Source organism: Pseudorca crassidens, chromosome 13 (genome assembly GCF_039906515.1).
Source record: "Pseudorca crassidens isolate mPseCra1 chromosome 13, mPseCra1.hap1, whole genome shotgun sequence".
In the NCBI taxonomy this organism is placed as follows: Eukaryota; Metazoa; Chordata; class Mammalia; order Artiodactyla; family Delphinidae; genus Pseudorca; species Pseudorca crassidens.
Genome location: NC_090308.1, coordinates 59,790,511 through 59,815,703, shown reverse-complemented (window position 1 = coordinate 59,815,703; position 25,193 = coordinate 59,790,511). Strand labels below are relative to the sequence as shown.

At 35.8% G+C, this 25,193-nt stretch overlaps 2 protein-coding genes across 12 annotated transcripts in view; one reads left to right on the top strand and one right to left on the bottom strand.

Annotated features, from left to right (window-relative positions):
• KLHL32 (kelch like family member 32) overlaps nucleotides 1–13,889 on the top strand; it is a 232,461-nt gene extending 218,572 nt beyond the window's left edge. For 9 of the 10 annotated variants that reach the window (XM_067702536.1, XM_067702533.1, XM_067702529.1 and 6 more), the window contains one exon: nucleotides 11,021–13,889. In XM_067702536.1, coding sequence (XP_067558637.1) covers nucleotides 11,021–11,182 — 162 coding nt within the window. In that variant the 3' untranslated portion in view covers nucleotides 11,183–13,889. Of the gene's footprint in view, nucleotides 1–8,869; nucleotides 9,013–11,020 lie in introns of all 10 variants that reach the window. The other variant, XM_067702532.1, reaches the window with a different exon arrangement.
• Nucleotides 13,890–14,041: 152 nt separating this feature from the next.
• The window catches only part of MMS22L (MMS22 like, DNA repair protein), a 141,369-nt gene continuing 130,217 nt past the window's right edge, over nucleotides 14,042–25,193 (bottom strand). For both annotated transcript variants that reach the window (XM_067702527.1, XM_067702528.1), the window contains exons 23-25: nucleotides 20,378–20,474; nucleotides 18,817–18,984; nucleotides 14,042–18,333 (exon numbers count right to left, since the gene is read on the bottom strand). In XM_067702527.1, the coding sequence (XP_067558628.1) occupies nucleotides 18,240–18,333; nucleotides 18,817–18,984; nucleotides 20,378–20,474 (359 nt within the window). In that variant the 3' untranslated portion in view covers nucleotides 14,042–18,239. The remainder of the gene's footprint in view (nucleotides 18,334–18,816; nucleotides 18,985–20,377; nucleotides 20,475–25,193) is intronic.

The following is a 25,193-nucleotide window of genomic DNA, read 5'->3' as shown; positions in this document are numbered from 1 at the left end:
AAGCACATTCACAGAAAGATAGAAAAGATGAAAAGGCAGAGGGCTATGTACCGGATGAAGGAACAAGATAAAACCCCAGAAAAACAACTAAATGAAGTGGAGATAGGCAACCTTCCAGAAAAAGAATTCAGAATCATGATAGTGAAGATGATCCAGAACCTTGGAAGAAGAATGGAGGCAAAGATAAAGAAGATGCAAGAAATGCTTAACAAAGACCTAGAAGAATTAAAGAACAAACAAACAGAGATGAACAATACAATAACTAAAATGGAAAACACACTAGAAGGAATCAATAGCAGAATAACTGAGGCAGAAGAACGTATAAATGACCTGGAAGACAGAATGGTGGAATTCACCGCCACGGAACAGAATAAAGAAAAAAGAATGAAAAGAAATGAAGACAGCCTAAGAGACCTCTGGGACAACATTAAATGCACCAACATTCGCATTATAGGGGTCCCAGAAGGAGAAGATAGAGAGAAAGGACCAGAGAAAATATTTGAAGAGATTATAGTCGAAAACTTCCCTAATATGGGAAAGGAAATAGCCACCCAAGTCCAGGAAGCACCAAGAGTCCCATACAAGATAATCCCAAGGAGAAACAGGCCAGGACACATAGTAATCAAATGGCAAAAGTAAAAGACAAAGAAAAATTATTGAAAGCAGCAAGGGAAAAACGACAAATAACATACAAGGGAACTCCCATAAGGTTAACAGCTGATTTCTCAGCAGAAACTCTACAAGCCAGAAGGGAGTGGCAGAATCCAACAACACATTAAAAGGACCATACACCATGATCAAGTGGGATTTATCCCAGGGATGCAAGAATTCTTCAATATATGCAAATAAATCAATATGATACACCATTTTAAGAAACTGAAGAATAAAAACCATATGATCATCTCAATAGATGCAGAAAAAGCTTTTGATAAGTTTCAACACCCATTTATAATAAAAACTCTCCAGAAAGTGGGCACAGAGGGAACCTACCTCAACATAATAAAGGCCATATATGAAAAACCCACAGCAAACATCATTCTCAATGGTGAAAAACTGAAAGCATGTCCTCTAAGGTCAAGAACAAGACAAGGATGTCCACTCTCACCACTATTATTCAGCATAGTTTTGGAAGTCCTAGCCCCATGAATCAGAGAAGAAAAAGAAATAAAAGGAATACAAATTGGAAAAGAAGAAGTAAAACTGTCACTCTTTGCAGATGACACGATACTATACAAAGAGAATCCTAAAGATGCCACCAGAAAACTACTAGAGGTAATCAGTGAATTTGGTAAAGTTGCAGGATACAAAATTAATGCACTGAAATCTCTTGCATTCCTATACACTAAAAACAAAAGATCAGAAAGTGAAATTAAGGAAACAATCCCATTCACCATTGCAACAAAAAGAATAAAATACCTAGAAATAAACCCTCCTAAGGAGGTAGAAGACCTGTACTCAGGAAACTATAAGACACTGATGAAAGAAATCAAAAATGACACAAACAGATGGAGAAATATACCATGTTCTTGGATTGGAACAATCAATATTGTGAAAATGACTATACTACCCAAAGCAATCTACAGATTCAATGCAATCCCTATCAAATTACCAATGGCATTTTTTACAGAACTAGAAGAAAAAAATCTTAAAATTTGTATGGAGACACAAAAGACCCCAAATAGCCAAAGCAGTCTTGAGGGAAAAAAATGGAGCTGGAGGAATCAGACTCCTTGACTTCAGACTATACTACAAAGCTACAGTAATCAAGACAATATGGTACTGTCACAATAACAGAAATACAGATCAATGGTACAGGATAGAAAGCCCAGAGATAAACCCACGCACCTATTGTCAACTAATCTATGACAAAGGAGGCAAGGATATACAATGGAGAAAAGACAGTCGGGGCAAACTGGACAGCTACATGTAAAAGAGTGAAATTAGAACACTCCCTAACACCACACACAAAAACAAACTCAAAATGGATTAGAGACCTAAATGCAACTGGACACTATAAAACTCTTAGAGGAAAATATATGAAGAACACTCTTTGACATAAGTCACATCAAGATCGTTTTTGATCCACCTCCTAGAGTAATGGAAATAAAAACAAAATTAAACAAATGGGACCTAATGAAACAAAAGCTTTTGCAAAGCAAAAGAAACTACAAACAAGACGAAAAGACAACCCTCAGAATGGGAGAAAATATTTGCAAATGAATCAATGGACAAAGGATTCATCTTCAAAATATATAAACAGCTCATGCAGCTCAATATTAAAAAAACAAACAATCTGATTGAAAAATGGGTAGAAGACCTGAATAGACATTTCTCCAAAGAAGACATACAGATGGCCGAGAAGCACATGAAAAGCTGCTCAACATCACTAATTATTAGAGAAATGCAAATCAAAACTACAGTGAGGTATCACCTCACACCAGTCAGAATGGGCATCATCAGAAAATCTACAAACAACAAATGCTGGAGAGGGTGTGGTGAAAAGGGAACCCTCTTGCACTTTTGGTGGTAATGTAAATTGATACAGCCACTTTGGAGAACAATATGGAAGGAAGTTCCTTAAAAAACTAAAAACAGAATTACCATATGACCCAGCAATCCCACTACTGGGCATATACCCAGAGAAAACCATAATTCAAAAAAACACATGCACCCCAATGTTCAATGCAGCACTGTTTACAATAGCCAGGTTATGGAAGCAACCTAAATGCCCATCGACAGACGAATGGACAAAGAAGATGTGGTATATTATATACAATGGAATATTACTCCACCATAAAAAGGAATGAAATTGGGTCATTTTTAGAGATGTGGATGAATCTAGAGACTGTCATACAGAATGAAGTAAGTCAGAAAGAGAAAAACAAATATCGTATATTAACGCATATGTGTGGAATCTAGAAAAATGGTACAGATGAACCAGTTTGCAGGGCAGAAACTGAGACACAGATGTAGAGAACAAACGTATGGACACCCAGGGTGAAAAGTGGCAGGGGGTGGTGGTGTGATGAATATGGAGATTGGGGTTGACATGTATACACTGATGTGTATAAAATGGACGACTAAAAAGAACCTGTTGTATAAAGAAATAAAGTTGAAAAAAAAATAACATATATATCGATGATTACCTTCAATGTAGATTAGATGCTCCACCCAAAAGACACAGATTGACTGAATGGATACAAAAACAAAACTCATATATATGCAGTCTACAAGAGACCTTCTTCAGATCTAGGGACACATACAGACTGAAAGTAAGAGGATGCAAAAATGTATTCCATGCAAATGCAACTCAAAAGAAAGCTGGAGGGCTTCCCTGGTGGCGCAGTGGTTGAGAGTCCGCCTGCCGATGCAGGAGATACGGGTTCGTGCCCCGGTCTGGGAGGATCCCACGTGCTGCGGAGCGGCTAGGCCTGTGAGCCATGGATGCTGAGCTTGTGCGTCTGGAGCCTGTGCTCCGCAACGGTAGAGGCCACAACAGTGAGAGGCCTGTGTACCGCAAAAAAAAAAAAAAAAGAAAGCTGGAGTAGCAGTATTCATATCACACAAAATACACTTTAAGATAAAGATTGTTACAGGAGACAAAGAAGGACACTACATAATGATGAAGGGATCAATGCAAGAAAAAGATATAGCAACTGGAAATATATATGCACCCAACATAGGAGAACCTCAATTTATAAGGCAAATACTAACAGCCATAAAAAGGGAAATCAACAATAATACTGGGAGACTTTCACACCCCACTTTCATCAATCGACAGATTATCCACACAGAAAATCAATAAGGAAAACACAGGTTTAAATGACACATTAGATCAGATGCACTTAATTGATATTTATAGAGCATTCCATGCAAAAGCAGCAGAGTACACATTCTTTTCAAGTGCACATGGAACACTCTCCAGGATTGAGCACATGCTGGGCCAGAAAACGAGCCTTGGTAAATTCAATAAAATTGAAATCATATCAAGCATCTTCTCTGACCACAACATTATGAGATTAGAAATCAACTACAAGAAAAAAAAACTGAAAACCACAAATATGTGGAAACTAAACAATATGCTACTAAACAACCAATGGATCACTGAAGAAATCAAAGAGGAAATAAAAAAATACCTAGAGACAAATGAAAATGAAAACATGATGATCCAAAACCTATGGGACACAGCAAAAGCACTTCTAAGAGGGAAGTTTATAGCGATACAAGAAAAAATCTCAAATAAACAACTTGGTCTTACACCTAAAGCAACTAGAGAAAGAAAAACAAAACCCAAGGTTAGTAGAAGGAAAGGAATCATAAAGATCAAAGCAGAAATAAATGAAATAAGAGATGAAGAAAACAACAGAAAAGATCAATGAATCTAAAAGCTGGTTTTTTGAAAAGATAAAGTTGAAAAACTTTAGCTAGACTCATCAAGAAAAAGAGGGACAGGGCTCAAATCAATAAAATAAGAAAAGAAAAAGTTACAGTGGGCACCTCAAAAATACAAAGGATCATAAGAGATTACTACAAGCAGCTATGTGTCAATAAAATAGATAACCTGGAAGAAATGGACAAACTCTTAGAGATGTACAACCTCCCAAAACTAGACCAGAAAGAAATAGAAAATATGAACAGACCAATCCAAAGTACTGCAATTGAAACTGTGATTTAAAAACTCCCAACAAACAGAAGTCCAGGACCAGAGAGCTTCACAGGCGAATTCTACCAAACATTTAGAGAAGAGTTAACACCTATCCTTCTGAAACTATTGCAAAAAAATCACAGTGGAAGGAACACTCCCAAGTTCATTCTACGAGGCCACCATCACCCTGATACCAAAACCAGATAAAGTTATCACAAAAAATAGAAAATTACAGGCTAATATCACTGATGAACATAGATGCAAAAATCCTCAAAATACTAGCAAATCAAATCAAACAATACATTAAAAGGATCATACACCATGATCAAATGTACACCATGATTTACTCCAGGGATGCAAGGATTCTTCAATATATGCAAATCAATCAGTGTAATACAGCACATCAACAAACTGAATAAAAACCATATGATCATCTCTGTAGATGCAGAAAAAGCTTTTGACAAAATTCAACACCCATTTATGATAAAAACTCTCCAGAAAGTGAGCATAGAGGGAACATACCTCAACATAATAAAGGCCATATTTGACCAACCTACAGCTAACATCATGCTCGACAGTGAAAAGTTGAAGGCATTTCCTCTAAGATCAGGAAAAGGACAAGGATGCCCACTCTTGCCACTATTAGTCAACATAGTTTTGGAAATCCTAGCCATGGCATTCAGAGAAGAGAAAGAAATAAAAGGAATCCAAATTGGAAAAGAAGTAAAACTGTCACTGTTTGCAGATGACATATTATACATAGAAAATCTAAAGATGCTACTAGAAAACTACAAGAGCTCATCAATGAAATGGGTAAAGTTGCAGGATACAAAATTAATACACAGAAATCGTTTGCATTCCTATACACTAACAATGAATGATCAGAAAGAGAAATTTAAAAAAAATCCATTTACCATAGCATCAAAAAGAATAAAATACCTAGGAATAAGCCTACCTAAGGAGGCAATAGACCTGCACTCTAAAAACTATAAGATGCTGATAAAAGAAATCAAAGATAACACGAACAGATGGAAAGATATACCATGTTCTTGGATTGGAACAATCAATACTGTCAAAATGACTGTACTACCCAAGGCAATCTACAGGTTCAATGCAATCCCTATCAAATTACCAATGGCATTCTTCACAGAACTAGAACAAAAAAACCTTAAAATTTGTGTGGAGACACAAAAGACCCCAAATAGCCAAAGCAATCTTGAGAAAGAAAAATGGAGCTGGAGGAATCAGGTTCCCTGACTTCAGACTGTACTACAAAGCTACAGTTCAAAACAGTATGGTAGTGGCACAAAAACAAATATAGATCCATGGAACAGGATAAAAAGCCCAGAAATAAACCCATGAACCTATGGTCAATTAATATATGATAAAGGTGGCAAGAATATACAATGGAGAAAGGACATTCTCTTCAATAAATGGTGCTGGGAAAACTGGACAGCTACATGCAAAAAAAATGAAATTAGAATATTCTTTAACACCATACACAAAAATAAAGTCAAAACGGATTAAAGACCTAAATGTAAGACTCGAGACTATAAAACTCTTAGAGGAAAACATAGGCAGAACACTCTTTTACATAAATCACTGCAATAGCTTTTTTGATCCGTCTCCTAGAGTAATGGAAATAAACACAAACAAATGGAACCTAGTTAAACTCAAAAGCTTTTGCACAGCAAAGGAAACCATAAACAAAACGAAAAGACAACCCATAGAATGGGAGAAAATATTTGCAAATGATGTGACAACAAGGGGTTAATCTCCAAAATTTTCAAACAGCTCATGTGACTCAATATCAAAAAACAAACAACCCAATCAAAAAATGGGTAGAAGGGGCTTCCCTGGTGGTGTAGTGGTTGAGAGTCTGCCTGCCGACGCAGGGGACACGGGCTTGTGCCCCGGTCCGGGAAGATCCCACATGCCGTGGAGCGGCTGGGCCCGTGAGCCGTGGCCGCTGAGCCTGCACATCCGGAGCCTGTGCTCCACAATGGGAGAAGCCACAACCGTGAGAGGACCGTGTACTGCAAAAAAAAAAAAAAAAAAAAAAGGGCAGAAGACCTAAATAGACATTTCTCCAAAGAAGACATACAGATGGCCAAGAGGCACATGAAAAGATGCTTAACATTGCGAATTATTAGAGAAATGTAAGTCAAAACTACACTGAGATATCACCTTCCACCAGTCAGAATGGCCATCATCAAAAAAATCTAGAAACAATAAATGCTGGAAAGGGTATGGAGAAAAGGGAACCCTCCTACATCGTTGGTGGGAGTGTAAATTGATACAGCCACTATGGAGAACAGTATTGAGGCTCCTTAAAAACTAAAAATAGAGCTGCCATGTGATCCGGCAATCCTACTCCTGGGCATAAATCTGGAGAAAAACATGGTTTGAAGGGATACATGCCCCCATTGTTCACTGCAGCACTGTTTACGATAGCCAAGACATGGAAGCAACCTAAATGTTCATTGACAGTTGAATGGATAAAGATGTGGTACATATATACAATGGAATATTACTCAGCCATTAAAAAGAATGAAATAATGCCATTTGCAGCAACATGGACGGACCTGGAGACTATCATACTAAGTGAAGTAAGTCAGACAGAGAAAGACAAATATATGATATCGCTTATATGTGGAATCTAAAAAAAAATGATGCAAATGAACTTATTTACAAAACAAAAACAGACTCACAGACAGAGTACAAACTTATGGTCACCAGGGATGACAAAGGGTGGGGGGAGGGATAGATTGGGAGTTTAGGACTGACATGTCCACACTGCTATATTTAAAATAGATAACCAACAAGAACCTACTGTATAGCACAGGGAACTTTGCTCAAGTCTGTAAGAACCTAAATGGGGAAAGAATTTGATAAATAATAGATACATGTATATGTAGAACTGAATCACTTTGCTGTACACCTGAAACTAACACATTGTTAATCAACTATAACTCCAATATAAAATAAAAATTAAAAAAAATATTTTAAGCTCCAAAGCATTGAATAAATTCTGAGATGTGATTTGTGAGGGGGAAAAAGAAAAGAGAATTACAGGTCAGAGTGGTGGAGAAAATAGTATAGATGTTAAAAATATCAAAGTTTAAATTTTTCGTAAGTCACAAATCTATAGTATTCTTGGATTCTAAGTGCACTGCTGGCTAAGATTAATGAAGGTCACACTTAAATAGTTCACAGATTGGTCTGTTAATATCCAGAAGGACTAAAGTAATTTTCTTTGGTCTTGAAAATACCAGCCAATAACCTCTCTCATTAGACTGACCCTTCTGGATTCTAATCAAAGCTTATTTAACTGTCATTTGTAGGATTCAGCCACAAGCCTGTCAAATGTTGAGAAAGCATACTGTTCTATTTTTTTCTACTACTTGATTTAGCACAGACTATTTGATCCATTTCAAGGGCAACCCAAATAAGAGAAAGGCTGAGGTGCTCTTAAACTAATACTTGTTCAAAGATGGAGATTTGGACTTGTTAGTAATACTGACCCATGTAAAATATAAAAAAATAGATTCCTGAGGAAAGTCAGGTGCTCTTCTTTATTCAGTGGGTGTGTAAGCAAACGTCTGGCACAGAGGTTGACTCTAATCTGGACGCTGTGGATGACAAGCAGCAGGTAAAGGAACAGCTGCCTAAGTGTGCAAGTGATTAGTCTGTGTTGCCAGATCACCTCCACTGCTCTTCATTTATGATTACTTCTTTTTGGCTGGAGGATATGCTGCCAAGCCGGCATCTCCTTCTCCCAAATGCCTTCTTTCTGCCAGTTTACAGGGGAGTGTTTTGGAGAAAAACTGCCAACACTTCCTTTCCCATCTTACAGATTAAATAAATTGCATCTGCTTAACACACACAGCCTCTGTTGGCCCAGGGAACCAGACAAGCTGTTTGGACAGTGACCTCAACTGATATTTTGTGTTCTAGAAATGTATTCAGTTGAGGAAGGGATACCACGAATGGCATGAAAACCTTGCTCTTTCTTGGGTTGCAACCTTGAGCCCAAGTACTGGCTCCACCACCACTTACTAGCTGTGTGATCCTGAGCAAGTCATTGAACATTCTTTGTATCTCAGTTTTCTTCTCTGTAACCGGAACAATAATCTTATTTGAGGTAAATATTGAAAGACCTCTACTTCCTTATTTAATGAAATACTAGTCAAAATCCCATTGTAATTTTCCTTTTTCTCACAGGGTGGGGGAGTAATACTTGTCAAATTGATCTTGAAGTTTCTCCAGGAAAGGAAAAATACAAGAAGAACCAAGAAATGCTTGAAAATGAATGGGGGAGACATGCCCTACCCAGTCAAAATAACTAAATGTGGTACTGCGGGAAGGTACATAAATCATTGAAAGAGAGAACAAAGAAAAATTTATATGTTGCATATACTAGAGCTATTTAAAATTAATAGTGACAGGCCATATTGTTCAGTAAATGGGATGGGACAGCTAAATGTCCATTTGGGAAAAAAAGCTACAAGGTTTGATATTTTATTCTAGGCTTTAGTTATTTCCTCCTTTATGAGCTTGGATCCCCAAATCTCAAGGGCTTCTTTCATCTAAAATAATGCATTATTACATTAAAGGCTTAAGAATTATCCACTTAGAGCATGACTTCCCTGGTGGCTCAGTGGTTAAGAATCCGCCTGCCAATGCAGGGGACACAGGTTTGTTCCCACATGCTGTGGAGCAACTAAGCCCATGCACCACAACTACTGAGCCTGCGCTCTAGAGCCCGTGAGCCACAACTACTGAAGCCCACACGCCTAGAGCCCGTGCTCCGCAACAAACAAGATAAGCCACCACAATGAGAAGCCCGCACACTAACGAAGAGTAGGCCCCGCTCGCCGTAACTAGAGGAAGCCTGCATGCAGCAACGAAGACCCAACGCAGCCAAAAATAAATAAATTAATTTAAAAAAAGAATGATCTACTTAGGTGACAGATGAAGGCATGAGAGTGGACAAGATCATTGAAGAAGAGTACCAAGGGGTCTGTGGTTGGAATATTGGGGCATACCTACATTTAGGATGGGGATGGAAGAAGTGGACCAAAGGTGGCCTGCGTCAATGACCAACTTATTTTTTTAAGGTCATAGAACCCAAGGGAGGAAAGGTTTTAAACAAAGGTAGCTCGGTCTGTGCTCTGTGGTTACCTAGATGGGTGGGATGCAGGGGGAGGGAGGTCCAAGAGGGAGGGGATATATGTATGCATACAGCTGATTCGCCTCGGTGTACAGCAGAAACTAACACAACATTGTAAAGCAATTATACTCCAATAAAAAATTAATTTAAAAAAATGAAGGTTGAGGAAGGTCATATGAAAAGAGGTTAAGATGATTGAAGGCTGGAAGGAACATTATGGGTTAGACACGTAGGACATGACCAGCTTTCCTCAAGAAAGAATTTTCCTAGTAGTAAGATTAAACCAGGGGCTTCCCTGGTGGCGCAGTGGTTGAGAGTCTGCCTGCCGATGCAGGGGACACGGGTTTGTGCCCCGGTCCGGGAAGATCCCACATGCCGCGGAGCGGCTGGGCCCGTGAGCCATGGCCGCTGAGCCTGCGCGTCCGGAGCCTGTGCTCCACAACGGGAGAGGCCACAACAGTGAGAGGCCCGCGTACCGCAAAAAAAAAAAAAAAAAGTTTAAACCAGCTTTCCTCAAGAAAGGAAATGACCAGCTTTCCTCAAGAAAGAATTTTCCTAGTAGTAAGGTTAAACCAGAATCAGTGAGGTGACAGCAGGCACACACTAACAAAGGATTCTTTCCATATATGGAAAGAGGTGGAACTCCAGCTTAATGGGGAAATAACTGGGGAAGAATTTCCAGAAGCAACTGATTTCTTTGAACCTGCTACTAAGCTATAATACTCTATGTGCTAGACACTGAGCTGTATGTCACCAATTTCCAGAGCAAAGCTGCAAGGTCAATGTTGTTTTCACTTTACAGGTGAGGATTTGTAAGCCAGCATACAAACAACACGTACTAACTAGTTTGGGCTAGTTACTTAAGCAGTCTAAGGCAGTTTTATTAAAGGAGGATAATGCTACCTACACCTTGACACTGTTCTGAAGATTAAATTATTAAATTATATATCTATGTATATACAAACGTAACATACATATCTATGTATGTACAAACGTGTACAAACACAAACAGAAATGTGTAGAATAGTACTCTGCAGGAACTTAATACATATTCCTGGCACCACACTTGAGAAAAATAGCAATGCGTAAGGTACAGTCATGGTGGCATAACTGAATTTAACTGCAGGCTTTCTTTTATGTGTACCCAGCTTTATTTTGAACAACCACCTTTAACGTACAGGTTTCTCCTCTTCTTTTGTTAGGTATTGGATGTGAGCAGAGAAGGCAAAGAAGAAGTATTCTACGGGCCTACACTTCCTTTTGCTTCCAATGGAATAGCAGCATGCTTCCTCCCAGCTCCGTATTTCACATGCCCTAACCTTCAAACTCTTCAAGTGCCTCATCACAGGATTGGCACCATCTGAAAAGCCAGTGCTCTCTTAACAACCAGCATGAACACGAGGAAGAAAAAGGCCTGACTTTTGGATACTGGGCATGAAAATACTCAGTGCTCAATGCTTCCTTGTTTTGTTTTCTAGATCTTCTATTCAGATAAACATTAGCAAAAAATGAACAGTTTTCTAAAATACACATTATTGAAAACGCTTGTCACGCTTCTCAGTGTGTGTCAATATACAGCACAATATGTATGACTTTTATGGTGGTGTAGCTCAGTGCTAACTTAATGGTCCATGGATCTTTTAAGCATTCTTTGTACACTTTGTCTAATCAGTGCTGTCCAGGACATTACCCTCTTAGTAAGGCAGTTTATTCCACAAGTACTGCCATCAATGATCTTAAAAAAAAATTGTCAGTACTTAATCTCTTTACTACTTAAGCCTGGGATTGTAATTTTTCTTTTAAAAATTTAACATTATACAGCCCTGCTGTATAAGTAGAGGCTCATCATTATGACATCATAAATTTTTAAATGCCATATTTTATTCAAGGTAATACAAATAATAGAAGTACACCAGAACAGCAGATGGAATACCCAGATTTTTCACCTTGGTTGCTCTGTTACCTTGGGCCAGGAGCTTAACTTTACATTGCTTCAGTTTTCTCACTTTTTAAGGAGGGCAATTATTGATTTCCATATTAATTCAGAAGAATGTTTTAAGGATTAGGCAAATGCTCTGAAGTACTTTGCCTAAGAAAAAAAAATGTCACTCAAATTACAAGGTATTTTACTGTTTTAGAACCTTGTAACTGAAAAAGATTATTTTTGAAGTTTAAAAATTACTAGATAGAACTTGGAACACAAGCTATGAGATAAATGATTCTGAAAAGCATGTGAAAGAGACATGCTAATTATGAAAAAGGGAGTTTACTAAAGCCAAAGATTCCTAAACTTGTATAAACACTTGCCTAAAATAATAAGTCTCTCAAACATTTCATCTAAGCTCATTTAGTGAAAAATGACATTTTAAAGCTCAGAAAAAATTAGTTGTACTAATTTCGGTACCATAAAGTGCTCTGACATAAATTTGAACCTAGTATCAGTAGTTCTAATAAAAGTTTTTCCACTTTGTTAAAGGTTATGTCAATCTTGAGCACTTGTGGGATTCTTCTCTACCACCAATACATATTTTATTACTACCATTTTTAATAATGCATGAGAATTTTTTTAGGCTAGGTTTTTGGATTTGCTTTGTCTATAACAAAAAATAAAAAATAAAACAACTCAATAATCGTATTTGAACATAAATTCAACAAGTATAACATGAGTTTTTCCCCTTAATCTTGTTAGGATAAGTCACCTTTATTAAAAGGAAGATTTTACTTTTTTTCCTTAGTTTAATCATTCAGCAATCCTTGCTTAATGGGAAATTGTCATTTTATTCATGTAACCACTTTTAGTAATCAGAAGTGAAAAAAAAAATTTTTATTCCTAAATATAGAATTCACTAACTTTATATGATACCTAAAACATTAATTAAAAAATATATATATATAAATAAAACTTTTGGCTATTTAGATTAAAGGCCGGGAAGGGAGACTAGGGGTAAGAAAAAAATGGTAAATTTTTAAAAGAACAGATTTTGTTTACACAAACAAAAAGCCTTAAGAATATTTGTACAGTTCTGAAAAGTGAAAATTGATAATTGACATTTAGAAGGAAAACAGAGAGTCTATTTAAAAGGTATAAACCATCTAAATTAAGTTTTTAAAATGCCTTACCATGTCAGGAAAATGGTCTCCAGCGTTTCAGAAATCTTTTCAACAAGGACCTAAACAAGAATTTCAGATTTACTAAAATTTTTACTTGACACACAGATTTTCCATCCAGCAGTTTTACGTTATAAAACCTTAAAATCTATTTTTAATCCCAGACTCTCTACCCAATTAATGAAAGGGAAGGTCTAAAAGTGAACTTGCTTGAATGATAAACGGAAAGGCAGCCTGAGATTATTGTAATTTCTGTGTACACTTCTATTTATTTAAAACAAACGAGTATATATTATCAAACCTCTCCTCAGTGAACTTTAATGTATTATTCTGTAATATTACAGAATTGAAGTCAGAATTTTTAAAAGTTTTACATAGTTTCCAGAAACACTTATAGACAAAGAACAGCATCCAAAGTACAGCACCCCTCCCCTAAAAAGAAAAAACTTAGATCGCTTATAATTCGATCCTTCCCTCAAATTACTGATCATAAGAGCTAATTAAGAAAAATTCTAGAAAACAATGTTTGGTCATATAAACCAAGGCCCACTGAAACTATTCAAATATATGTTCTCCATTTAAGTGAACTATCCTACAGTAATTCATCTTCCATTTTTACTCTTCAAAGTTAAAGACCATATTGTATTTATATTTAAATTATTAATTTGAATTTCCAAAAGACTATGAAGCTTCCAACAGTTTAAACATCATTTCAAGATTTTACTTTAAAAAAGAAAAAGCAGTAACACAGATATTAGCAGTGTTCTTACTCTAGGAGGAAAAGCCAGAAAAGACATGAATCTCTAAAATAAAATAATATGTACGTAAAATGCAATAAAATTCCTTAGATTTTTAAGAACAAAATGCCAATTGGTTATTTTTAGGGTGTTTTTCATCCTTTTTCTCTTCTCAGTTTAACCACATGTATTACACTGTATACCCTTCAGCCATTACAATAGCTGAAAAATTAACTTTTCTTTGTTTTAGCGGAGTATAAAAGCAACAGGAATAATAAGATAAAAATTATTCCTGTAGGTAACATGGTTCATTTTTATTTTGGTTTTCAAAGAGTCAATCTGTCATAAAGAGGCAGTTGAATAATCACAGGTACAGTGTAAGTTGAATATATACATTTTTTATTATATCTCATTACTATATACACAAATAACTTAAAGCATGCATATGCCCAGAATTTTTCTAAAAGCACAATCCACAAATGCAATGAACTGGATAACTATCAGCACACCAAAAACTTCAGTAAGCAGAAGTTGGTAAGTTCATTTGGTACTGATTTTGGTAATCTTACCAAACATAGTTTATCACAGAATCAAAATATAAATCTCATATCTTATTAAATATGTGAAAGAATACGCTATTTTGCTAGCTTCCCAAACCAACTGTTTTAAGCAAACAAAGCACGTTATTTATACTAGCATACTCTATACTTGACTGACAAGGCAATATTTTTAACCCTAGGAGGAGTAGGCAGGAGATCAGTTTTTGGAAAATGTAAGGTTTATGTAAAAAGTCTATCAGTCAAAAAGCAGTGGTTTAGTACAGAGAACACAGTTTTCGGTGAGGTTTCTATGATATCTATCTTTTATCTTTGAAACACAAGTGCTATGTTACTGTGTAGGATTAGGGAAGGTACGTTTCCTAAAGGCTTTTCCCAACTGCAAAGGCTCATCAAATTTTTATATGATATATAATCCTAACAAAGGGGAAGTAAAAATAAAAACTGCCAAAGATTCTGTGAAAGTACATGGAAATGGGCTCATGTAATTGGTTAAGAACAAAGTAGGTTTAAAAATTTATGATGAAGCATGGAAGAAGATAAAAATAACAATGCATAATGAAAACACACACATAGTCTAACAACTCACAAATAATATTTTACTTACCCCCCAAAATAGAAAAAGTCAAATATGCTTAGTAAGAAAAGAAAAATATGCTAGGGATAAGTAAAGATATAAAAAGTTTTAAACTTTGAAACTCTTCTAATACAAATGAACAAAGTACTAAACGATTTTTGTGCAGCGACAATACTCCATGTTTTTTTCGTCCCCTATGGAAACCTAATTAAATGTTCAACTGAAATTTAAATCGTAACCAAATCTGTGTCTAATAAAGTCCTTTCATCACCCTGTTGTCTTTCAATCATCTCTTCTACACTCCATCTGATATTTTAAAGAAATTATTTGAGTGGAATAATTACATATCCAACATGTATATTTTAATTTTCTTCCTATTTAAGTGCCTTAAGGTTAGGTTTCTATAGAAATGATGGTATTCTAATTGGCAAACTGAGTGAGGCCCACAGCGTAGAATGAACATGTCATTCAGAGAAAGCAGCTAAGACAGTCTGCTTTCCTGCTTGAGGTAAGTTTGGAAACAGAAGGTATAGCGTCAGATGGCAGAAGCCTCCTGACTGAAGGGCTTGAATGTCAGCTTATTAACAATGGGAAGTAAATGGAGGTCCTTGAGCAGAAAAGTAAGAAGAAGAAAGAAGTATTTTAGGAACACTAATGTCAAAACTATGTGAAGAATAAATTTCAGGAGTCCAGAGATAAGAAGGAGATTATAGTACCCAATAGAAAAATGTTTGGATGCATGAAATGGCAAGAAGAAAAAAATCACAAGAGCCTATAAGGTGATCAAATGAAAAGTGGGGAGCAATGAATCCAAGAAATGTCACGGCTAAGTGACTTGGGAAAGTGGTGTATTCTCTGGGTAGAAAATGAAGGCATGAGCTAGACTGGAAACGAAGATGATAAGGGCAGCTTGACATGTTGCCTTGAGATTTCAGGAGAATCCAACTAGACAGGTTTAGAGAAAAATTAGCACTACAGATAGAAAAAAATTATAAGCTAGTTTTATCAGTTCACTACTACAAGAATGTTGAGACAGAGCAGGTGAAGGGCTAGATCTTACCAGTAGGGACAAGAAAGAAGAACGTGTATGTAGGAAGGAGCGATACTGCTGAGGAAGGGATCAGAAGATAAAAGAAAATGCAATGTCACAGAGGCCCCAAAGACCAAGAAAAATGAGAACACATTCCAGATTTGGCCCAAAGAGAATGGCCTACCTTACAATGGTAGAAGCAGCCTCCTCAGGGATTACAGGGTTTTTAGGGGAAAAGGAACATTAACGAAGCAAGTATAGGTACTCTTTAGTCTGGAAATGGAAAAAGACAAGACTATAGTAATAATTTACGGGTCAGTGAAGATTCTTAAGAAATGGAACAGAGCCATACATATTCTTTTTTTCTTCAATAAAACAGCTTCTTTAAAACTTTACTGATACATAAATTTAAAAATACATATATATAAACATACACAGGTATTGTTACAGACTTTTTCTTGTTACTGATTTTTTTATGTATAAACTTTAGTTATTCTTAGTATCTACAGCTATACACCCTAATGCATGATTCAGCAGCAGATTTTCTTAACCCTTAAAAAGTTTCATAAGCTAAGGAGCAAGATTCTCCAAGATATCTTTATCAATTTCCCTTGGGGGTGAAAAAATATATATATACACACATATATACACACACACACACACACACATAAACTCTTTAAAGGCATCCCATTAAATAGTTTAAATTTCAATTGCTACAACTTGCAAAATAATGCATCATTTATTTAATAAGTCACTATCGTAATGAAAAGAAACTCATTGCTATGAAGTTTTAGTAACCTTAAAGAGGCTTTCATTCATCCCATTTGTTGAATTAAAAACAGTTTATTTGGGGGGAAAATAAACCATTTATATGTCATGAAGTCCTTTAGACTTCACAGATTACAATTAGGAAAGGGCTATTATCTACAGTTTCCTGACTGCAATGCATTTCATTTTAAAAGATACTTCTTGAGTCAGAAAGGGTTGAAATGTTTTCCTGAAGGAATAGTAGAACCATGATAAACACTAGATACTCAAGAAAAAAAACAATAAATTATTTCAAACTTAGCAAACGTGACATGTAAGAAAACATTGAAAAGAAGTGCGATCTTCATCTAGGACGTACCATTAGAGAAAGAGGAACAAAATTAGGAAGTGTTCTTCACCTTTGTGCATGAGATAGAGTGATCATGTCTGTACACCACCAAACAGAACATAGGTCAACAAATACTTTCACATACATTTAAATTATATGATTATAATTATAAATCAATTATCCCACTGATTCCTACCAGAACATTGTGAAATTTAAAAAAGGGTTATTATTCATTTTTCTCCATGAAGAAACTGAGGCTCAGAAAGGTTAAGAACTTGCTCAAGGTCACAAAGCAGAGCTGGGTTTGAGACCCAGGTGGGTTCCCAACACTAAGATTGGAGCTCTTTTTACCAAATAATGCTCATTAGAAAAAGGAGTCAAGGACAAAAGCCCAACTGGTGGAATGAATCTGAATGAAATAGTTAAAGGGTTGAGAGATGAGCTGCTACAGGAAACTAAACTGGCTCCCTTCAAACATGTAAGATGCTAGCTTATAAAAGGCTCTAATTGAAGAGCAAGGAGATAAATCAGCTGACTTCTCAGACCTCTTTTGTTAATTTTGTAAACTTAAAAATTTCCAGAATATTATTTATTCTCTTTTCTTAAAGGCTTTTGTTTATCCTCCTCCTGATCTGTCTTTTAATGACAACTCCAAACGAAAGGATGAGTAGAGGAAAACATCTGGCAACCGTTGGAACCCAAGTATTGATATAAACACTGTTGGCCCAAGTTAAAAAAAAATACATATTATCTGTATAATCATTTAGCCAGATTCAGTCTCATTCCTCATAGAGTTAAGTGTGCTTTGTAAGGATTTTATTAACTTGCCTCACTCATAGTATAAAAAAGGATAACAAATATACTGTTCTATCTCCTGACCACCCCTCCAAAAAAAACCCAGCATAGGGCAGCCAGGTAATTTGAAATAGTATCATAATAAAATATAACTCATAAGAAAACAAAAACAAAACAAATAAATTACTCACAAGGCAGAAAGTCACATTACAGTAAAATGGCCATGGATCAACCAGTACAAACCTGCTTAGACATACACACATAACACTCCCAGTTAGGAAAAGTTTCTTTAGTTTCACTAAAACCTCTTCAAAATAGAATGCAGTTTTACCAAGTTCGAAAGCTCCTATAACATATTTAATTAACTTTTATTTCCTTATTTATATACTTTATACTTACAGGTATGAAAGGAAAAAAATCCTAGAAAGTATTTTTAACAGAACATTATACAATTAATTAAAAGTAGGAGTCAGAATGGTGCAAAGTGACTTTAGATAGTTATAATTAATATTGAGGATGAATCACAAAATAGATTTAATATTATCATCTTGTAGTCTTTGTATCTCATCTTGTCCCACTTGTCCTAGGTGAGATAAAAGTTTGCTATAGGCTTCCCTATAAAGAAAAAAGAAAAGAAGACAGATATATATTTACTACATTTTCCACCATTTTTCATTTAAGTCTTTACAGACTGAGCCTGCTTGAATGTCTACTTGTCTATACACACCATACACGATGTAATTAAAGTACTTTGACTCTTTAACATACTACTTTTGGACATATGAATTGTAGTATGAGTAATGACCCTTCTAAAACAATCTCTTTAGGAAATACAGACTTATACCCCCCCCCATGTTTCATTACTCTAAATAGTCCAGCATTATCTTCAGCTGGGTTGTAATCTATTAAAAAAAAAAAAAAAAAAAAAAAGCCTTGATCTATTTCTGACCAAAACCCATATTATCTAGTTGAGTCACTAATCTTATTCACTGGAACACACTCCAAATTTTTATAAGTGGAAAACAGGCCATTTCTAGAAAATGAATCTATATTTCATAATCATTGTCCAAAAGGATATAATCAAATTATCAAACATACCTTTGTGCAATATTTCTGCCAAGGCCCCATTTCTGCTCTGAACTCTTCAGAGATTGAGTAAGGGTTGAAATCAAGTGGATAACAACCTGTTGGTCCAATGCTGCTACTGTTTCTAAAATGCTGTAAATCTGATAATCATATCTCATACCATAATCCTCGATAAATTTCCTGAAAGTAAAACAAGTTACTTAGAATTACTTCTGGGGCAATTCCTTGGGCTGGTATCTGTATGGCAACAAGCTGTAACCTGAACACAAGAAAGATCATTTCATGTAAGATTACCATAAGGATTTAGATGCCATATGAACACTATTTAACACTTGAAAATAAAGAACAGAAATGGCTTCAGTATGAGCTATGAACAGAGTGGTGGCATTAGGAGAAAGGGAAAGGGAAGAGCTGGAATCCCAGGTGGAAGAATAAGGGGGAAAAATCTAATCTCAGGGACTTTTTTGCTATAGTGTGCATGATGAAATCTAGATGGTCAGGATGTAGAAGAGACTAAAACGGCAAAGAGTCCAGTTTCCTAGTTATTTTGTATATCTTTTAGTTATTGCTAACTCTAGATAAATCAAACAATATCTCTATGAGGAAAGCAAGTTATTTGAAATAATTTTTATATTCTTTAACCGATCAAGAGACTTTAGACCCATAGAAGACCTTTTATTAATAAGAATTATATATTTTAATCCTAAAATTTCCACTCTCTCCCCCCAAGAAAATAAAAGTCACCTAGCTCAATAAATTGTACTTAACAAACATGCAATCTTTGTTCATATAAAATCCTTCCTCCTCTTAGGGTTTTACAGTTTTCATAAATCCAGTATTTATTTCAAATGATCACAATTTAAATAAACTGTAAACAACTGACAAGTGCCAACTATGTGATGAGAAAGAAAACTGAGGAACCAAAAATCTAACACAGAATGAAGGAAATGGACCCAAACTATTTATCACGGTAGTGCTAGGGTAGAGATACATGAAATAAAGGCGAACTGGTGGAAACTGTGAGGAAGAAATACTTAGAAGTACCGCCCTAACAGAAAGCATAAGACTCTATAGGGTGCAAGGCAGGAAAATAAAAACAAAACAGAAAATGTTTCTCAAGTTGCAGTTATTCTTGTGAAGGAACAACAGATCTACAAAGTCTATGCTTCACAATTACATACAATGGAGCTTTCTGGGTCCACAGCACCTAAAGTGAGTAGGAAAACCAGTGACAGGCACTTTCACAGTGGATCCTGAGTAGCATGTTTAGCAGCTCCAAAGCCTGTACACCTGTCATCATGACTCACGTTTCCCACTTTTTCCTCTTAAACACATGCAAGAATCTTCCTTACTAAATTCTCAGGTAATTTTACATCAGCTCACTTATCTTTCTCCTTGGTACTTTTATTTTTTAATAAAACAACATAGCAAAACCACTGCCAAAAATACAATAATTGAAACTACAAACAAGTAGTAACACATTATGTTTTGGATAATTAGTTATTTAAAAAACATGTTGGCTGTCAAATGGCTGGCAATAGTCTTCTTGCCAGTTGGCATATTTTCCAGTTACCTAAACACAGAAGTCAGCTGGGCGGCAGGTTCTCCTCCTGACCCCACTTGGCAGGCTTTGACCATGTATTGCAGGTTCTCGGTGGCCAGCCTTTTAACTAGGAGGAAAATTTACAGCATTACACATTTTGTCTGGTTTGACCATCTGGATCCTCATTTTTATGAGCGCTCTAGATTTAGAAAAACATGTTGTTTTCTTAAAGTATCTACATGCTTTTTTGTTATTTTTCAAAGCGAAACAGTTATGAGCTTTTGTTTTGTTCTAAAGTCTCCCTATCTTCCATTTTAAGAAAATATAAAACACTTAACAAATCTATTTTTTACAACCCTGTAACTGAAAAAACACATGTGAAGATAAGTCTTTCTGTTAGAAAAGAGCCCATATTCAAAAACACTCCCGTATCCTAACCTTGCAAACACTGTTACATACTGATTAAAGATAACCTTTAATAATTCAGCTGATTTAGAGACAAGCAGGTTGATTTTTTTAATTCATAAGCATATTCTTCCCACTAACAAACATATATGTAGAAAATTAGAAACAGTTTACCTTCACTTAAAATTAGCAATATATATATATATAAAATCAACTATTTGTGATGCTAATTTTGTTTTGAAAGAGAGCAAAGTTACAAAAAGAACATTTATGTTCTTTCAGTATTTAACCAAATCCTTTACAACTGTGCACTTGTACATAAAAACGGCAACAACAACAAAAAATCAACAAAGAATGTAGAAAATTCACCATGTTCCAAATGCTAATACATTTTTGTTATGCTGTTTTTGGAACATTAAATATAAGTAGCTGGGGAAAAAATTACTTTCTCTAAGAACAAGGAAAATTTAAGAAACTGTAATCCACTATGGCAAGAGTCCAAAACATGTGATGCACATGAAGTTAAATTAATTAAAATGAAGTAGCAGATAATGTTTTCCATAGCACGACGATAGTGGATAAGGAAGATATAGCATACTTGTCTTTATTGAGCAAATAAGTTCTCATATTAGATGTAATCCTAAAGCCAATATAACTGTTTCTTTTTAAAGATGTTTTCTTGAAAAAAAACAAAAACAAAACCCACAAGTTCTTCTGTGGAAAAAGTACCAGAACATGAAGAAATAGCCTTCACAAAGTATTAACAGTAAGCATTGTTTTTTTTAAAATAACAGCTTTATTGAGGTATAATTCACACATAAAAACCAACCTTTTAAAGTGTACAACTCATTGGTTTTTAGTATATTCATAAGAACTTTGAAGTTATCACCACTATCTAATTTCAGAACATTTTCATCACCTCCCCCCCAAACCTTACACCTATTAGCAATCTTTCCCCATTTTCTTCCTCCCCCAGTCCCCGGAGGCACTGATCTTTCTGTCTCTACGGATTGTCTATTCTGGGAATTTCATATAGATGGAATCATACAACATGTGGTCTTATGTGACTGCTTTCTTTTCACTCAGCATAATGTTTTGTTTTTGTTTCACTTAAAAAATTTTATTTATTTATTTTTGATTATACAATGCAGTGTTATCATCAACTATAGTTTCTAACCTATCCTTTAGAGTCTTAGACCTTATTCATCCTATAACTGGAAGTTCATACACTTTTTTTTAAAAACACTTTTATTGGAATAAAATTGCTTTACAAATGGTGTTGTTAGTTTCTGCTTTATAACAAAATGAATCAGTTATACATATACTTATGTTCCCATATCTCTTCCCTCTTGCATCTCCCTCCCTCCCACCCTCCCTATCCCACCCTTCTAGCTGGTCAAAAAGCACTGAGCTGATCTCCCTGTGTTCCGCGACTGCTTCCCACTAGCTATCTATTTTACATTTGGTGGTGTATATATATCCATATACACACCACTCTCTCACTTTGTCTCAGCTTACCCTTCCCCCTCCCCATGTCCTCAAGCCCATCCTCTAGTAGGTCTGCGTCTTTATTCCCGTCTTGCCCCTAGGTTCTTCATGACTTTTTTTTTTTTTTACATTCCATATATATGTGTTAGCATACAATATTTGTTGCTGTCTTTCTGACTAACTTTACTCTGTATGACAGACTCTAGGTCCATCCACCTCACTACAAATAACTCAATTTTGTTTTTTTATGGCTGAGTAATATTCCATTGTATATATGTGCAACATATTTATCCATTCATCTGATGATGCACACTTACGTTGCTTCCATGTCCGGGCTATTGTAAATAGAGCTGCAGTGAACATTGTGGTACATGACTCTTTTTTGAATTATGGTTTTCTCAGGGTATATTCCCAGTAGTGGGATAGCTGGGTCGTATGGTAGTTCTATTTTTAGTTTTTTAACGAACCTTCATACTGTTCTCCATAGTGGCTGTATCAATTTACATTCCCACCAACAGTGTATGAGGGTTCCCTTTTCTCCACACCCTCTTCAACATTTATTGTTTGTAGATTTTTTGATGATGGCCATTCTGACCGCTGTGAGATGATATTGCATCGTAGTTTTGCTTTGCATTTCTCTAATGATAAAAGATGTTGAGCATTCTTTCATGTGTTTGTTGGCAATCTGTATATCTTCTTTGGAGAAATGTCTGTTTAGGTCTTCTGCCCATTTTTGAATTGGGTTTTTTTTTCTTTTTTTTCTTTCTTGATAATGAGCTGCATGAGCTGCTTGTAAATTTTGGAGATTAATCCTTTGTCAGTTGCTTCATTGGCAAATATTTTCTCCCATTCTAAGGGTTGTCTTTTGGTCTTGTTTATGGTTTCCTTTGCTGTGCAAAAGCTTTGAAGTTTCATTAGGTCCCATTTGTTTTTATTTTGATTTCTCTAGGAGGTGGGGCAAAAAGGATCTTGCTGTGATTGATGTCACAGAGGGTTCTGCCTATGGTTTCCTCTAAGAGTTTGATAGTGTCTGGCCTTACATTTAGGTCTTTAATCCATTTTGAGTTTATTTTTGTGTATGGTGTTAGGGAGTGTTCTAATTTCATTCTTTTACATGTAGCTGTCCAGTTTTCCCAGCACCACTTATTGAAGAGGCTGTCTTTTCTCCATTGTATATTCTTGCCTCCTTAATCAAAGACAAGGGGACCATATGTGTGTGGGTTTATCGCTGGGCTTCCCATCCTGTTCCACTGATCTATATTTCTGTTTTTGTGCCAGTACCATATTGTCTTGATTATTGTAGCATTATAGTATAGTCTGAAGTCCGGGAGCCTGATTCCTTCAGCTCCATTTTTCTTTCTCAAGATTGCTTTGGCTATTCGGGGTCTTTTGTGTTTCCCTACAAACTGTGAAATTTTTTGTTCTAATTCTGTGAAAAATGCCAAGGGTAGTTTGATAGGGATTGCATTGAATCTGTAGATTTTCACAATGTTGATTTTTCCGATCCAAGAACATGGTATATCTGTGAATCTATTTGTGTCACCTTTAATTTCTTTCATCAGTGTCTTATAATTTTCTGCATACAGGTCTTTTGTCTCCTTAGGTAGGTTTATTCCTACGTATTTTATTCTTTTTGTTGCAATGGTAAATGGGAGTGTTTTCTTGATTTCACTTTCAGTTTTTTCATCATTAGTGTATAGGAATGCAAGAGACTTCTGTGCATTAATTTTGTATCCTGCTACTTTACCAAATTCATTGTTTAGCTCTAGTAGTTTTCTGGTAGCATCTTTAAGATTCTCTATGTACAGTATCATGTCATCTGCCAACAGTGACAGCTTTACATCTTCTTTTCTGATTTGGATTCCTTTTATTTCTTTCTCTTCTCTGATTGCTGTGGCTAAAATTTCCAAAACTATGTTGAATAACAGTGGTGAGAGTGGGAAACACCTTGTCTTGTTTCTGATCTTAGTGGAAATGGCTTCAGTTTTTCACCATTGAGGATGATGTTTGCTGTGGGTTTGTCATCCATGGCCTTATTTTGTTTGGGTAAGTTCCTGCTATGCCTACTTTCTGGAGGGTTTTGATCATAAATGGGTGTTGAATTTTGTCAAAAGCTTTCTCTGCATCTATTGAGATGATCATATGGTTTTTCTCCTTCAGTTTGTTAATATGGTGTATCACATTGATTGATCTGCGTATAGTGAAGAATCCTTGCATTCCTGGGATAAACCCCACTTGATCATGGTATATGATCCTTTTAATGTGCTGTTGGATTCTGTTTGCTAGTATTTTTGCATCTATGTTAATCAGTGATATTAGTCTGTAGTATTCTTTTTTTGTGACATCTTTGTCTGGTTTTGGAATCAGGGTGATGGTGGCGGCCTCACAGAATAAGTTTGGTAGTGTTCCTCCCTCTGCTATATTTTGGAAGAGTTTGAGAAGGATAGCTGTTAGCTCTTCTCTAAATGTTTGATAGAATTCGCCTGGTGAAGCCATCTGGTCCTGGGCTTTTGTTTGTTGGAAGATTTTTAATCACAGTTTCAATTTCAGTGCTTGTGATTGGTCTGTTCATATTTTCTATTTCTTCCTGGTTCAGTCTCAGAACATTGTGCATTTCTACGAATTTGTCCATTTCTTCCAGGTTGTCCATTTTATTGGCATATAGTTGCTTGTAGTAATCTCTCATGATCCTTTGTGTTCTGCAATATCAGTTGTTACTTCCCCTTTTTCATTTCTATTGATTTGATTCTTCTCGGTTTTTCTTGATGAGTCCGGCTAATGATCAATTTTGTTTACCTTCTCAAAGAACCAGCTTTTAGTTTTATTGATCTTTTCCATCATTTCCTTCATTTCTTTTTCATTTATTTCTGATCTGATGTTTATGATTTATTTCCTTCTGCTAACTTTGGGTTGTTTTGGTTCTTCTTTCTCTAATTGCTTTAGGTGTAAGCTT